Raw genomic sequence first — 15,226 nt, 5'->3', positions numbered from 1 at the left:
ATTCTGTTCAAGATGAACACCAACAGCAAAGTTTTATTATTTATTTCAAATTTTTATCGTTTAAATATACATATAAATATATATATATATACAAAATTTAAGTTTCAAAGCAAACGGAAAAGAGTAAAAGCTTAGTATTTATAAAGAAGTTAGAAAAATAAACTATGGATTTTAACCGAAATAGGCTCCTGGTCTATTTCCTCTCCACACTCGGGGCAGCATCCATCTAATAAAATAAATAAAATTGATTTGTAATGTCTTTGCTGCAAACTTCAAGGTAGTAAACTAAGCTTTACCCTGTGATTGGAAGAAAGGTTTGTGTTTCATCACGTTCCAACCACCTGGCCATTTTCGAAATTCTTCTTCCATTACCTTTTCCGGTCTCAAAAATTCGTTGTTGTCTTTCTGCAATTTAAAGTACAAAAATATTATTCAATGATCTAAAATCAAGTTACCTTTTAAAAGCTTATGCTTATGGTTTCTACCCGAAGACTGTATTTGTTTGCGTTTCCAACCATTCCTCTAAAACCGCCGTATTTCACATAAAAAGTTTCAGCCAAACAAAAAACGATTCCTCCAAACACACCGAGTGTTAGAAACACGTACATCCCAATAAAAGCCTATTTATCAATTAAACAATTTATTAAATTGTCTGACACATTGAAATGTTGTACGATATGAAGTAAAACGGATCACGTGTACTTTACGGTTCTCAGAAAAACGCTCGTACTTTGCGGTCCTAGCTAATTCTCTCTCGTACTTTACGGTACTGCCTAATTATCTGTACTACTTTACGACCCCACCTTATTTTCTCTCGCACTTAACCAGCCTAGCTAATTCTCTTAATTCTCTTTTTAGTATTTTATGGTCCCAATTATTTCTCTCTCGTACTTTCCGGCCTTAAGAATTTCCGAGAACCTTTAAATACAAGTGATCCGGCAAAACTACTTAACCTTGATGTCTAATTGACCACTGTCATCCGATAACACATTATCATCTTTAGATAAACACCTTTCCTCCACACCACCAAACCTAAAACAGATCATTAAGGATTTAAAAAAAGTTTGTTTATAAAAAAATACGACTTTGCTTATTAATTTATATATTATAGATTATCTTTTATGTACAGGTTTTTTACCATTTATTCTCCATGTCCATCAGTTTTCCAACATCTCTCAACCTTGCAATCGCATCGTTTAACATTGCTTGAAATATAAGGCCCTTCTTTAATGGCAGACCAGTTTGATATTTGTAAAAACCATTCCCAACCTTTCAAAACAAAATTTCTTCATAAATCAAACTTTTAATAAGTTTAATAACGTATAAATAATAGTAAATAGTCACCGAACGAATGAATTAATTTCTTTTATTTGTTTGTATTTGAAATATTTATTTCACAATTTACTTTTGATGTGTAAATATATTGGTTACCACCTTTTCGTAGTCACAACTTTGTTGCAAAGCTTTCACTATTCTTTTATACGAAGAAATTAGGATGTAATTCCCACCGTTGATACGTTCTAATGCCGCTGCAAAGTCGGTCGGAATGCTATTCTCAGGATCCTTGGTCACTTTAGTCCACATTGCACTTTAATCAATTAAGTTACTTTGTAAATATTATTAACACTGCCAAACCATTACATAATCATATAATAAATCCACAGTTGTATTGAATCATATAATTTACCTAAAGGGGGAGTCTTTGGCGCGAGGTAAAAATTCTACCAGCATAGGGTTGTCAGGTAAAAATCCATATCCTATTTCATTTTGACTTGCTAGTTGTTCTGGAGTTGTAATTCCATCATTTATTATTTGGGTCATGAACGCTAAAATAGCAAAATAAAAGTTAAGCTATGATGGATATAAATATTATTATTTTTTGGTATATCCGTTTTTGTTAACTTTATTAAATTTGAAAATAAAAGTAAAATGCAATCTAGTTTACTATTGAGCAAATCTACGTATTACTCAATCATAAACAATTTTATTTACATATCATGTTTGCTGTGTAAGATGCAACAACCAACATTACAAAAAACCACCAAGTCCCTGAAAGAATTTTTAACGATGCTGATCTAAAAATAAAAATATTAATATAGCCTAAAAGTTTTTTTTAAAGGTATGGCTTTATGTTTAGATAGTATACAATTTTATTAGTTTATAGAATGAATTTCTATAATACTATATACCTTGGCAACATTTGTGATGATTGTTCAACCAAAGTTGCAAAGTTAAACCACATCGCATTAAGGAAACCAAGATGTTCTGAATGTTTAGCGCCATTTCGAAGTTGCGCAGACGCTCTTTTAAATTCGTAGGGATTATGCTTGTTGATATAGGCCATCAATAAAGAGACCTTTATGTAAAAATTAAACTTGTGAAATAAAATACAAGTCCATTTTTGAAAAGCATACAAAAACAATATTAATTACAAAATAAGCGTTTTTTAAACTAATGAAGTAGTGCCTGCCCACTATATAAATTAAACCAAATTTATGCTTACCAACACCAAAGAGGACCAAAGTACTATCCAACTTGTGGTTTGAAACGGGGCAAGAAATTGCCATATACTAACGTTTTCATTTTTTTCAACTCTTTTGGTGAGCAAGTACATCAAAAGTACTTGTAGCGAATTGGAAATGTCTACCGAATCGGTCAACAGAATTCTGTCGCCTCTTATTATTTGGTCGTACAAAAATATGTCACACTAAATAGCAAGAGCAATTTAGCAACAAAAAAGTCACAAAAACAAACGTTAAAGCTTACCTTATCATCTTCAAATAGAATATTCATTCGTTGTTCTAGTTGACTGTTTGTGTAATTGTGCTCTGAACCAAACAACAGAGCACTTTCTTCGTTTATAGTTAAATTAAAGTCCATTAATGTAGCCAACTCGGTGATGACGTCATACAAGAAACCTTCGTAAGTTTCAGGAATTGGAAACCCGTCATCGTCAACCTTCCAACTTAACCATGGCGGGTTCTGGGCAAATCAAAAAAAAAATGTTTTAATTAGTTTAGTAATTTTTAAACCTAATAAATTTTAACCAAAAATAAATACATGTTTTTGGAATAAAGCCACTGTAAATTAAATCGTCCAACTTTGTATTTAAATTACTTAAATTGCCGGTTAAGTAATTATCTTACTTACAAAAACAACTCCGAGTCGAATGGGTCGCTTTGGCAGGTCAACAAAGGCAACCGAAAATTTTGGATACGTTGTCTTCATATGCCGCCTTTGTCCGTTGCTACTACCAACAGATAAAAGCCTGTGCACCTGTTTTACAAATGTTTTGTAAGACATGTAATTTTTAATAGCTTTTCGATAAAAGATTTTGTTAATTACTAACCGTAGCCCCACTTTCGTCAAGGGCGTGTATATGTTCAATGGTATGAACTACATTAGAGTCTATGACGTCGAACGAATTAAAAAGTTGTCCACTGCATGACGTTTTGTTGTAATTCTGATAAGAACAATAACTCATTTACTGAATAACGATTCACATTAAAGAATTTCTTATATATCTAATAAATTAATTTTTTTACCCAAGCATATTTTGAGTCAAATGGGCACGGATCAAAAGAGGTAACTATTTCAAACGTTGCGCTGTGGGAATGGTCATGGCCGCCAGATTCATGACTCTCTTCTTCTTCTTCCTCTTTTCCGTGTGCCCCATGACCCTCTTCCTCTTCATCTTTCCCTTCATTTAATATGGGTGGGTTTACATCGGTGGGAGGTATATTAAGTATCAAACATTTTTCAGAATTGCTTGATGTGGTTCCTTCATCACCATGTCCATGTTCATCAGAAGTCGTACTTGTAGTCATGCCAACATGTCCGTGGCCAGCTGGAGTCGTTGATGTAGTCATGCCAACATGTCCATGTCCACCTGGAGTCGTTGATGTAGTTATGCCAACATGTCCGTGGCCAGCTGGAGTCGTTGATGTAGTCATGCCAACATGTCCATGGCCAGCTGGAGTCGTTGATGTAGTCATGCCAACATGTCCATGGCCAGCCGGAGTCGTTGATGTAGTCATGCCAACATGTCCATGGCCAGCTGGAGTCGTTGATGGAGTCATGCCAACATGTCCGTGGCCCGCTGGAGTCGTTGATGTAGTCATGCCAACATGTCCATGTCCAGCTGGAGTCGTTGATGTAGTCATGCCAACATGACTAGTACCAGATGTCATAGCTTCATGTTCATGACCACTTAGTGTAGTTGACATCATCTCCACATTACTTGTCGAATTCTCGTTTATACTACGTTTGTGGCCGTTGTGCCCTGATGGTGCTTCTACACTGCTCATATGTGGTGCAGATGTTGGTTCCACATACAATGAGCTTGGCTTAAAAATGACTGGCTCGGAGGTAAAGTTAAAAGGTAAATGATCTCTCTCCACATTTACCCCACAAAACAACATCTAAATAATTAAAATAATTATAAAAACTTGAACAAGTAAAAATATCATTTTATGACTTGCATGAAGCATTAAGTGATTTATATACCCCGTTCGTTAAAGTTATAAAAATTACCATTTCGCCTTGGTACATCTGATGTGGAAGACATTCTTTTGACGTATGAAAAGCTTGTTTGCAAGCTTCAGTCATTTTTCTAGCACTTATGCGAACCAACGATTCAACAATTTTCCGAAAAAGTAAAACCCCGTCTGTGGTAAGTTCTGGATATTGCGCCACAACTTCCAATGTAAGTGGCGTCACCAAGCGGCTGTGAAGAAACGTTATCCGTACACCATCTTGCAAGAATTGATGTAGAACTTGTGGGTTTAAAAGCTAAAAAAATGCATAAACATGCATAAAACTAAGTTTACGAAATTAAAAACTGTTTTAATTTTGAAATTCTTACCGCATTTGGAATAAACCAATGATAATTAGACGTTGATAGTTCTAGTTTTCTTGCCACCTCCATAATACTAATAAGTCTTGTGTACGAGCTTACCAAGACGTAAGTTCTATAAATAAATATTTAAAAAACAACTTCTATATTTTAATATAGGGAAAAATGTATTTTGCATTTTTTTAACCTTTTAATAATGTAAGAAATTAATACCAACGGTTTATAGTTTTATTATCAAGTTAACAATAAAGTGTTAAAATCAAACTAACCATTAGTCTTATTAATAATTTTTTTTTTAAATTTTTTTTTAAAGTTTACCTCAAGCCCTTTCTCCTAGCTTGAACTAAAGTCCTGCGGATACTTTTTTCTCCTCGACCTGCTTTAAATGCAACAAAATCCAAACCATTTTCTCTTGTGGCTTGGATGTCTTGAAATGTGAACTGGACCTCTGTTATGGTTTTGCTGGTTAAATATATGTTAAAATATATTCTACTTATCATAAAATGGTTAGGCAAAACTGGAGTTGTTTTTTTCGAAAAAGGTATGTTTTAATAAATTTAAATACCGTCGTTTTCATCATAGAGTACACCGGCTGAGTTCCACTGATATTGCTCAACGGCTTGAAATAAAGCAGACATAAGTGATCCGTCAGGTGGTATCATATACATTATTCTGGCCCAAAAAATGTAGAGAATATTTAATTTTTCGGTAGTGTCATGGCAACAAACTACGGGTCGAACGGTTTCGGGTTCGAGCTGCACCAATGTCACACTATAGCTTTAAATTATGATCACCTGTTATAGGTTAAGTCTTCATCACATGATCTCGACGACCCAGTGACGTAAAAGAACGGAATTGCCATAAAGTAAGGCCCAAGTGCTTCGCAGTCTATTTTACGCGATGCAACAATAACAGCTGTAAACTGATTGTGCTCTAGTATTTCTACAAAAAATATATTTAACTTTTATAACAAACACGAACCTTTGTTTTAAATTTTAGTAAACGAATAAGAAAAATAAGTTTACCTGCAAAATCGTCAATAACGTCCTGGTAATACATTACCACGTCGAAGGCATATTCATCATCTATTCCATGTCTATGAGGGTATTGTGTTAGCGTGGTTTCTATTAAATTAGAAATTGCCCCGCGATTGGTTGAATCGTAGTATACAGCTTTTTTAATACAAATATGGACTAATTAGTTTAATTAACTTTAAATATAATAACACGTAGTGTCCTATAATAAAGTATTAAATTTAACCAACATATAAATAAAAAATGGGCTAAAAACACCATTTTATGGCAAGATTTCTAAAGGGTAAAATATTTTTAACATACTTACCAAAACGAAGAAGAGTTTTTGTTGACCGAACTATAGGTAAACACAAAATTAACAGAACAACATTAAGAAACAACATTTGTGCTTTAAAAATCAACTAAAAATATTTATATTTTAAATTCAACTAATTCGAAACTTAACTAATGTTACCCTGTTGGGCTACTTAATTTAGTAATTCTAGGCAACAAAAAACTAACTATAATAAATAATTTAAATTAAAACAGCACTTTATATCCATAGTGATACGATATGCTTAATTTAAGATATACGATTTTTTCTTTTAAACCAATTAGGTATTATATTATTTAATTATAAATTAATATAAAATTGTAAAGGAAAAACTATTTGAGCGTAACAAATGCCAGGTAACCAAAATATATACAAAAGATACAAGTTTAATTTGCACAAAAAATTACTTTAACCACTAATATACAACATTTAAGAACGATAAAAAAATTACTAAAAGTTAAATCAACTATAAACCAAAAGTATTTTACATTAAACTGTAACAAAAATTGTAACCAAAAAGCTTATTTTATAAGATAACATATAAATATATTTAACTTTCGTTTTCGTATTTTGCTTGCGATATACAATAAATTTAAATTACCCTTTTATGCTCAAAACCAATATTAGGCTAAAGAAGTTAAAAGGAGATTTTTTTCTTTTATCAATGTGTTTATACTTTTTTTTATAAATATCATTGTTACAAGGTAAACTAGATTTTTTTCGAAAAAAATCGAGTTAACTATATAACAGCAAGTCAGGCAAGAATTAAAATTGTGTTGTTATTATTAATAACAATCCGCGTGTATAATAAGCTGAAACCCGAGCTTCATGAAGGCGCGTGTTTTCGATTGTTACAAAATTGATTTTATAATTTATGACATCATTTTCTCAGTATTGATAAATCGTGACAATTTAATAATCTAAATGACAATTATTATTAAAACGTAGCACAGCTTAATATACCAGTCCAGTAGCATTAACTTGAAATAGACACAAGTATTGTTTAAAAGCACTTCATTGTGTTTCAGTAACTGTGTATACAAAGCTTTTATGAAGGGCCGCAATATTTAAATAAATGCAAGGCTAAGCGAATTGATGTCAGTTACCATTTGCAAAGAAATATAAAGATAGAAGTTTAAGGGTCATTTTTATTCTCTAACTGCTGTTTAAAAGGCCTAGATGGTGACACGCTAGACTAAGTTTAAAAAGGATATTTTGAGCCACTTTATCACGCAAGAAAAATCGTGACCTTTTAATGATCTGATCGCTAGTCTTTAGAGCCGGCGTTTTTAACGTTTCTCTCTATTGGTTAATAAATGTCACGCCTTTTTTATTTCGTCAGGTTTTTATGAGCTAAATTTGTGATTTCTTTTGACAGTTTTTGAGCCTAAATTATAGCATGGTGTTTTTAGGTCGGTTTTCGCGTATTGCAAACCGTATTTATGGTAAGTAAGCAAATAAAAAAGAATTACCATTATTATTTTAAAAACAAAAAGTTGTTAGTTACTAAAAGGACTAAATTTTTGAGAAATTGTTTGTGACTTTAATCAAGACTTTGTTTTATTAGCTGGCCGAAATCAGTCAACCAGCAGCATTTTGAATTTATCTCCTGATGAATTTAAGGAAACATTGCAAAAAACAGGTTACTTTAAATTTCAAGGTAGTTTAGTCACAATTTTAAGGGTAGTATTGTTAATTATGTGTTCCATAGGGCGAAGACGGATGTTTATGGTGTATGACCAAGAAAAGCAAGCACCAAACGTATCTGATAATTCGTTAACTACTATATCGAATCACTTTCAAAATGATTTTAACTACCGTGAACACGAAGGAGTGTTTGTTGAAATTGGAAAACGCTCGGGGGCTTTGATAAGCGCTTTTATTTGGAAAACAAATAGAGGCCAAGCAGTAAGTTAATGTTGTGCACACGTGGCAATGTTTAAACAGAAGGGTTCAGGGTCATAACACTTAATTTCATGTGTGCCTTGTTATAACATTGAACTTTCAATTTATTTAAATAAAGTGGTTTGTCTACAATTTAAAATCAAAAATTTGTTTCAAAAAATAAAATCACGATTACTCGGCATTTTAATATATTTCTGCAAAATACAGATACTCCACAAAATGTTGTTAAATGCATGTTATAAAATCATATTTAATTGAAATTTATGTTGTTTTCAGTGTGGTGGAGTTCGTATGTGGAAATATAATAACATGAAAGAATATTTTGAAGACGGTCTTCGACTAAGCACCGTAAGTCACATGCTAAATAACTAATTATATTGTATAAGTAAAATCCCAATTAATTTTTTTTACAGATAACACAAAAACAATAAATGTACTTTCAATTAAATATTTCTACACTCGTAATGCTAAAGTGTATATATTTTGTTGTTATTCATACCTAAATATGTCTTTTAGGGAATGGGCCATAAATCATCCCTTGCTGGTTTATGGGCAGGGGGAGGAAAGGGGCTGGTGCAAATGCCGGAAGATCACAAAAACCCGAAAGTGCGTGAAAAGGTATTTCTCGATTATGGGGATTTTCTTACGTCATTGCGTGGATGTTACAGTAAGTCGAATTTCAATAGTTTCTTTTTTTTTAATCTTAAAGCTTTTAAAATAAAATTACAAATTCAAATGTTTTTAGTTGGAGCGGAAGATGTTGGTTTAACAGTCGAGGATATTGATCACATATTTAAAACCAGTCGATTTGTTACATGTATTTCGCCCAAATTTGGCAAGTTATCTTAAGCGTGGATTTTAATATTTTTATTGCACAACTACGATTTATTATACATTTATTTAATTGCAGGTGGTTCTGGAAATCCTAGTCAAGCCACCGGTAAAGGAGTGGTCAGTGCTATGGAAGCAGCGCTAGATTTTAGACAAATGGGAAATTTAGAAGGAAAAAAAGTTGTCCTACAAGTTAGTTAACTAAAAATTAAAAATACAAATAAGAAATAATCGATAACAAATACAAAATTGATTTTTGTTGGAAAACATTTTTTAGGGCTGTGGAAATGTTGCTTCTTTTATTATTGACGAGCTGTTGGAAAAAAATATCGGTTCAATATTAGCCAGCGACTGCAACGAAGATACCATTCAAAATGCATCTGAGAAATATAAAAATGCTGTATGAGTTTTGAACATTTCCTGAAAAAGATATAAAATGTATTGAATAAAGTTTTATAGAACATATTTAACTTTGTTATTTTGAATTTCAGAAAAATGTTAAGATAAGAAAGAGTAAACTGGGGGACCTAAGTATTTTGTACGAACCATGCGATATTTTGTCACCTTGTGCTCTTGGGGCAGTAAGTTGAAAACCTATAAACCATTTTTAACCATTGATAACTTATACTTAATTTTAATCAATAAAAACTTTTAAGCCTAGGTCTCCTTACCATTATTAACTTATAAGTATTTTTTAACTAATTTATATTTGTTTAGATATTATCACAAGAGACCATTCCAAAAATACAGGCTCCTATTATCTGTGGTGCTGCAAACAATCAATTGGCAACTCCAAGTGATAACCTTGAAATAGAAAAACGAGGAATGACTTATGTGGTCGACTTTGTGGCAAATCGAATGGGTATCGTAAATTGTGCAAACGAAGTGTACGGTTCGATTCCCGATGATCCCTATTTTGAACAGCATTTGGGAAGAGATTGGGATAATTCTGTAAGTCAAAAAATCTTATAACTTTGCAGAACATTTTTTAAAATTAAAATAATGTGTGGGGTTTGTTCAAAATTTTACTTGCAAGTCTGTTTTTTATTATAATAACATTTGCTAACTTGCATGAGGGTAATGCTTTTATTTAAATTAATAGGGTAGTTTTCTTTAACCATGTCCATAACTCTATTTCACCAACACTCTTTACTTTTTTGGATATAGGCATTTGGGGAAGAGTGATGCCCTTAACTAGATTATTTACCATGCTTGTCGGCATATATTTAAAAAATTACTCAACTAAATTTAAAAAAGGATGTTAAAAAAGTATCAGTAGAATTATAAAGTCAACACCGCAGCCTTGTAATTCAAAACATTAAAATTTATTTTAGGTTTATAAAGTTGTTCTTGAAATTTTATTCAAATCCCGTGATCAAGGTATTACCGCATCTGAAGCTGCAGCAAAGTTAGCCGATCAATTATCTTTACAGAATCATCCGATTTGGGGTCACCGGTCTTTAACTATTATAAAAACTTTAGTCGATTCCGGTTGGGTCGAGCAATAACAATAGCCGTGTAGTAGTAAAACATTAACATACTTTGTTAGGCAATAAATGATATCTATTTTATGCATATTAATTATAAAAAATAAAATAGGTAAAATAAAGATATTGGACATCTACATTTTAGGATTTTAATACGTTTGTGATCAATTAAAAAATAGTTTATTTTACATACGACTAATAATATATTTTAAGAAAAACCGAAAAGTTCTAAATTTATTAATTTTTGTGCTGTGGTTAGTCCGCAATCTTAATTTTAAACATCGTTTAAAAAAATTTAAAACCGGTTATGTCGTTGCTTTAGCAGGTCATAGCTTTAGAAGAAAGGAATTTCTCTAAATCAAAGTATTCGTGCTTTTTTCCTATACCTACACATACACTTTTTCGGGCCTTTTTCCTATACCTGTAATACATTATTTAGTGCTTTTTTTCTATACCTTCTAAAGTCCATAATTTAGAAAAATAATGTTACAATCTGGTTCAATTGGTTAAATTACTTATTTACTTTGGATATGGCTGAGTACACACGCACGTGATTGCGCAACCGGGAATCAATTTTTGTAAACAAATGAATACTGAAGTACCGAAAGAGAACAAATGAAAATCTACGTCAATTTCTAGAACTATTTCAGTTTTGTTGCAAATCTGATATGCCAGATTCTTGGTAAGTGTTAAAGGAGCTGGGGGCCTATTTGTGTTAGAAACTAAATGCAAATTTAAGAATATTTTATATGATATTTAACCTATTTAGCCAGTCTAGGATCAAATGAAATAGTATGTACATTGACAAGTTATTTGCTCAAGTGTTTCATGAGACCATAAGTCTTTAACTCTACGAGATAATTTTAAAATCTTGTTAACCTATTTATTGTTTTTTTATATAAAGTTTTTTTTTACAATTTTTAAAATGGATACAAGATTTGTAATTGTTGGGGGTGGTATAGCTGGTGTTTCTTGTGCTGAAGCTATACGCTCCTATTCCCCAAATTCTAAAATAATTATTTTGTCATCGTCACCATTAATTAAATCTGTGCGCAATGTCAAAGACTACTCAAGAACTCTTACTTCGTTTGACGTACAAGAACTACCACTAGAAGATTTTTCTAAACAATTGGATAGTAACTTCCATGTTGAACACTGTCAAGTTATGAAAATTGATCATTTAAATAACAGGGTGTGTACTAACAAGGGTTTTGTCGGTTTTGATAAACTGTGTGTTTGTACAGGGGCTAAACCCAAGCTTGTCTTTCCTGATAATAGACATGTGATAGGCATTAGAGATACCGCTACTGCTAAGGATCTTGACGAACGATTAAAAGGTTGCCAAAAAGTTGTCATAATTGGCAACGGCGGAATTGCAACTGAACTAGTATTTCAAGTAAAAAACTGTGAAATTGTTTGGGTTATTCGAGATAAATCTATCGGACAAGTATTTTTTGACCCAGGTGCTGCAGAGTTCTTTTTACCGTTTTTGAAAAAATCCCATCTTGGGGAAGTGCCTGGGAAATTAAACGCAGTTAAGCGAATGAACTATAGCTTATCATCAAATGAAAAAGACACCTTTGTTATAGGCTCAGAAAAAGGTGGAGCTTTAGGTCCGGATTGGCATGAATCATTGGAATTAAAAGGAATGCACAGCAACTGCGGAAATGTTCAAGTTCAATATGATTGTGAAGTAAAAGCAATTCACAATCCTAATTCTGATTTCGTGGTTAAAAATAATCTTACTAATAAAGAAAATTGGCCATTGTTTGTTGAACTTAGCAACGGTGAGGCAATTGGGTGTGATTTAATTGTTAGTGCAACAGGTGTAACACCTAACATCGACATTTTTAAAAGTTGCTCTTGTGTGATTTTAAATGACGAAAATGGTGGTGTAGAAATTGATCAAAACATGAGAGTTATTGGTGTTTCGAATATTTATGCAGCAGGAGATGTGTGTAGCACCACACAGTGGCCAAAATCTCCTCATTGGTTTCAAATGAGGTTATGGACACAGGCTAGACAGATGGGAATTTTTGCTGCAAGGTGTATGACCGAGCACCAGCAGCATCCCAAAGAAGATGTGACAACGGACATTTGTTTTGATCTTTTTGCACACATGACTAATTTTTTTGACAAAAAAGTCTGCCTTTTAGGTCGTTACAATGCTCAGGATATGGACAAAACAGACAAAAATCTAGAGTTTTTAGTGCGAACCAATCCTTCAGTTGAATATATTAAAGTTGTGATGTTAAATGGAAGAATGCAAGGAGCAGTTTTAATTGGTGAAACTGACCTAGAAGAGACGTTTGAAAATTTAATTTTAAATGAAACAGACATTGGTTACTTGGGTGATTCACTTCTTAACCCAGATGTTGATATCACTGACTATTTTGATTAAACCTTTTTAAAAATTATTGACTTACTTGGCTTATATATTTTTTTGTTGTAAGCTAATGGCTGTGACCTTAGGTCTACTGGAAAATTTAGCTTAATATACAATGCAACATTTTTCCCAATGTATTAAAAAAAACGTTTTTGTTTAATGATAATATTTAAATGTTACTTTATTTAAATAAATTTTTTGTTAATTTAATTTTGTTTGTTAAATTTAGGCTTGCTGATTATTCTAGTTGTCAACAATTGTGTAGAGATGCAAAAGAATTAATAAATGAAAGGAATATTGAAGCAAGAAATGGTAGAAATGTTTTAACTGTAAGCCAGGTCATTTATTTTAACTGCAAATAAAAAGTTTGATAATTTTTTTTACATACAATTGTTTTTTTAGTTGAATGGCCTTATTCAAAAGGATTTATCAAACCTTAAAAATATGGCAGAAAAACTGAAACTGGATTTATTGAAGTCAACCAAAACAAATTTTACGTAAGAAACTTAGACTGTTAGTTTGTTTATAAATTAATCAAGTAAGTATCAGAATAAGAATATTGTTTTTTTTAAACTGAATAGGCAAAAATTTTAAAGCAAATTTAAATCTGGATATTTAATTTTTTCTTTGAAGAACACACCGAGAAATTGAAAGAAGGGAAAACTTTTTGGAAACACTGAACACACAAGTTCGACACTTAAATGAAGCTTCAGAATACAGGGATTTAAATATGCTGTCAAGTAATTACTCAGACAGGTTATTTTTATTTTTGCACTTTTTTATACTAAAAACCTATCTTCTGTTGTTTTTTGAAATTAAGTTGCCCCCCCTTTGATGTTAAAAGGTCAAACGTATAACCTAGACAAAAACTAAAGTTATGTGACCCAGTCTTAAGTTGACTTTGACAGTTTGGATTATTATTAATACCTTATCTTGTATTGCAATATTAACATTATGTTAAAGAATTTAAATAAGAGCTTTTAGCATCATTAACTTTGATGACTTATTAACATTGTGTTTTTTAATGATCGACCAGTATTTTATTATTCAGACAAGAACTGTTATCAAAGCAAGATAACAGTGACAATGATTATACAAATCCTTGGCTGGAATCGGATGAAAGTATTAACAGTCTAACAAGAGATCAATTTCTTATAAGACAAGAAGAAATAATAAAACGTAAAAGTTTGCATTCATAATTTGGAACTTATTTTTCTTACAAACTTTTAAAATAGTTTTTTTCTTGCTGAATTTTAAAAGTTAACAAATCCACATCATAATTTTATAAAAAAATATAATAATGTGGATGTTTACATTTTAAAAATCTCATTATTATTGATGTAGTTAAATATTCTTGTAGAAGGATGAAATGTATACGCATAAATATTATCCATCAAGCTACATAGATTATTAATTTATTAATGAAATAATTTTTGTCCTTTGCAAATGACTAATATTTGTGAATTTTTAAACACATAGAACAAGATGAAGGGCTGGATATTTTAGCTGACACATTAAGCAGGCAGCGAAGTATTGGAATCGCAATTGGTGTAGAAGCAGACCAACAAAATGGTAAAGAATTCCTACATTAACTTTAAAACAGATATGTTTGTATGGTATATTTTTCATTTTTCTGTTTTGTAAGTTTTATTATTGTCTATACTAGGTAACAATTACTAGATATTGAAATTACCTTTAACAGATTTGATTGATGATATTAATACAAGAGTGGAGAATACAGATGCAAGAATAAGAAACCAAACTAAAGATGTGGATATAATAATAAGAAAATCATCAACTTGCAGTATGTACAATTTCATTTTATTAATTATTATGCAGAATTAATTTTAAAAACAACAAACAGGGTAACAGTGTGTAGGTAAATTTTGTGAAAGATTAAAATCAGAAAGAAGGGTTTTGTTTTAATAAAATCTTGGTGCATTTTTAATTGAAATAATATTGATAAATAAAGCACAGTCTTATAAAAAAAATACAATTTATAAGTACGACATTTTGTGTTTAGTTCTTTGGATTATCATTGTATTACTTGGAATTGCAATAATAACTGTAATTGTAATACCAAAAAGCAATTGAAGCATTGTAAGGCGGGCCGTTAAAGTAAAAAAACCTATGCAAATTAATTCATGTGTACACTTATAAAAAATTAACAAAAAATTAAGGTACACCATGTTAAGTTGTACAAGATTCTATATTTTTTTTAATATCATTTTGTTAAAATTGAATTTACTATTATTACTTGCATTTTACATATATTTATAAACTGCATAACTTATAGCATTTTAACAAACTGTAATCTGTTATAAAAACTGTTCTATTTAAAAATAGCGTTGTGCAATAGGAAAGAGTTTTGTTTTATTTCTCGTTTTTTTTAATTTTTGTTGTATTTTTAAAAAA

The 15,226-nt window shown here is 31.3% G+C and overlaps 4 protein-coding genes across 4 annotated transcripts; 3 read left to right on the top strand and 1 right to left on the bottom strand.

The window, feature by feature from the left end:
• Positions 1–88: 88 nt before the first annotated feature.
• Positions 89–6,323, bottom strand: LOC145755727 (uncharacterized). Its single transcript, XM_082571979.1, has 21 exons — positions 6,197–6,323; positions 5,881–6,027; positions 5,650–5,797; positions 5,421–5,527; positions 5,174–5,303; positions 4,865–4,970; positions 4,534–4,791; positions 3,546–4,421; positions 3,350–3,463; positions 3,151–3,276; positions 2,767–2,982; positions 2,504–2,707; positions 2,190–2,356; positions 1,993–2,075; positions 1,688–1,826; positions 1,435–1,588; positions 1,139–1,269; positions 954–1,032; positions 486–620; positions 297–405; positions 89–226 (listed from the first exon to the last, which is right to left on the bottom strand). The coding sequence occupies exons 1-21, from the start codon at positions 6,270–6,272 to the stop codon at positions 150–152; spliced, it is 3,582 nt and encodes a 1,193-aa protein (XP_082428105.1). The 5' UTR covers positions 6,273–6,323; the 3' UTR covers positions 89–149.
• Positions 6,324–7,543: 1,220 nt separating this feature from the next.
• LOC145763426 (leucine dehydrogenase-like) lies at positions 7,544–10,503 on the top strand. The gene is made up of 11 exons (XM_082574872.1): positions 7,544–7,647; positions 7,770–7,844; positions 7,914–8,110; positions 8,384–8,455; positions 8,624–8,774; positions 8,853–8,942; positions 9,018–9,130; positions 9,216–9,338; positions 9,430–9,519; positions 9,656–9,889; positions 10,273–10,503. The coding sequence occupies exons 1-11, from the start codon at positions 7,602–7,604 to the stop codon at positions 10,444–10,446; spliced, it is 1,365 nt and encodes a 454-aa protein (XP_082430998.1). The 5' UTR covers positions 7,544–7,601; the 3' UTR covers positions 10,447–10,503.
• Positions 10,504–11,008: 505 nt separating this feature from the next.
• On the top strand, positions 11,009–15,215 carry LOC145763346 (syntaxin-8-like). The gene is made up of 8 exons (XM_082574777.1): positions 11,009–11,107; positions 13,041–13,140; positions 13,214–13,308; positions 13,445–13,567; positions 13,863–13,990; positions 14,291–14,383; positions 14,514–14,615; positions 14,835–15,215. The coding sequence occupies exons 1-8, from the start codon at positions 11,094–11,096 to the stop codon at positions 14,903–14,905; spliced, it is 726 nt and encodes a 241-aa protein (XP_082430903.1). The 5' UTR covers positions 11,009–11,093; the 3' UTR covers positions 14,906–15,215.
• LOC145759692 (tRNA ligase complex-associated NAD(P)H dehydrogenase PYROXD1-like) lies at positions 11,351–12,898 on the top strand. Its single transcript, XM_082573545.1, has one exon. The coding sequence runs from the start codon at positions 11,351–11,353 to the stop codon at positions 12,824–12,826; it is 1,476 nt and encodes a 491-aa protein (XP_082429671.1). The 3' UTR covers positions 12,827–12,898.
• Positions 15,216–15,226: the final 11 nt, after the last annotated feature.

This window comes from Corella eumyota, chromosome 1 (assembly GCF_963082875.1).
Source record: "Corella eumyota chromosome 1, kaCorEumy4.1, whole genome shotgun sequence".
Classification (NCBI taxonomy): domain Eukaryota; kingdom Metazoa; phylum Chordata; class Ascidiacea; order Phlebobranchia; family Corellidae; genus Corella; species Corella eumyota.
The sequence above is the reverse complement of the archived record's forward strand: the minus strand, read 5'-3'. Positions and strand labels throughout refer to the sequence as shown.

Coding starts and splice junctions, on each gene's coding strand:
- LOC145755727 (XM_082571979.1), bottom strand. CDS start 6,272: ATGTTGTTTCTTAATGTTGTTCTGTTAATTTTGTGTTTACCTATAGTT. Junction 5,528..5,649: donor GAAGACTTAACCTATAACAG/GTGATCATAATT, acceptor TTTTTGGGCCAG/AATAATGTATATGATACCAC. Junction 621..953: donor GTGGTCAATTAGACATCAAG/GTTAAGTAGTTT, acceptor ATTGATAAATAG/GCTTTTATTGGGATGTACGT.
- LOC145763426 (XM_082574872.1), top strand. CDS start 7,602: ATGGTGTTTTTAGGTCGGTTTTCGCGTATTGCAAACCGTATTTATG. Junction 8,775..8,852: donor GTCATTGCGTGGATGTTACA/GTAAGTCGAATT, acceptor AAATGTTTTTAG/TTGGAGCGGAAGATGTTGGT. Junction 9,339..9,429: donor CTGAGAAATATAAAAATGCT/GTATGAGTTTTG, acceptor TTTGAATTTCAG/AAAAATGTTAAGATAAGAAA.
- LOC145763346 (XM_082574777.1), top strand. Junction 13,141..13,213: donor ATGGTAGAAATGTTTTAACT/GTAAGCCAGGTC, acceptor TTGTTTTTTTAG/TTGAATGGCCTTATTCAAAA. Junction 13,991..14,290: donor ACAAGAAGAAATAATAAAAC/GTAAAAGTTTGC, acceptor TTAAACACATAG/AACAAGATGAAGGGCTGGAT.
- LOC145759692 (XM_082573545.1), top strand. CDS start 11,351: ATGGATACAAGATTTGTAATTGTTGGGGGTGGTATAGCTGGTGTTTCT.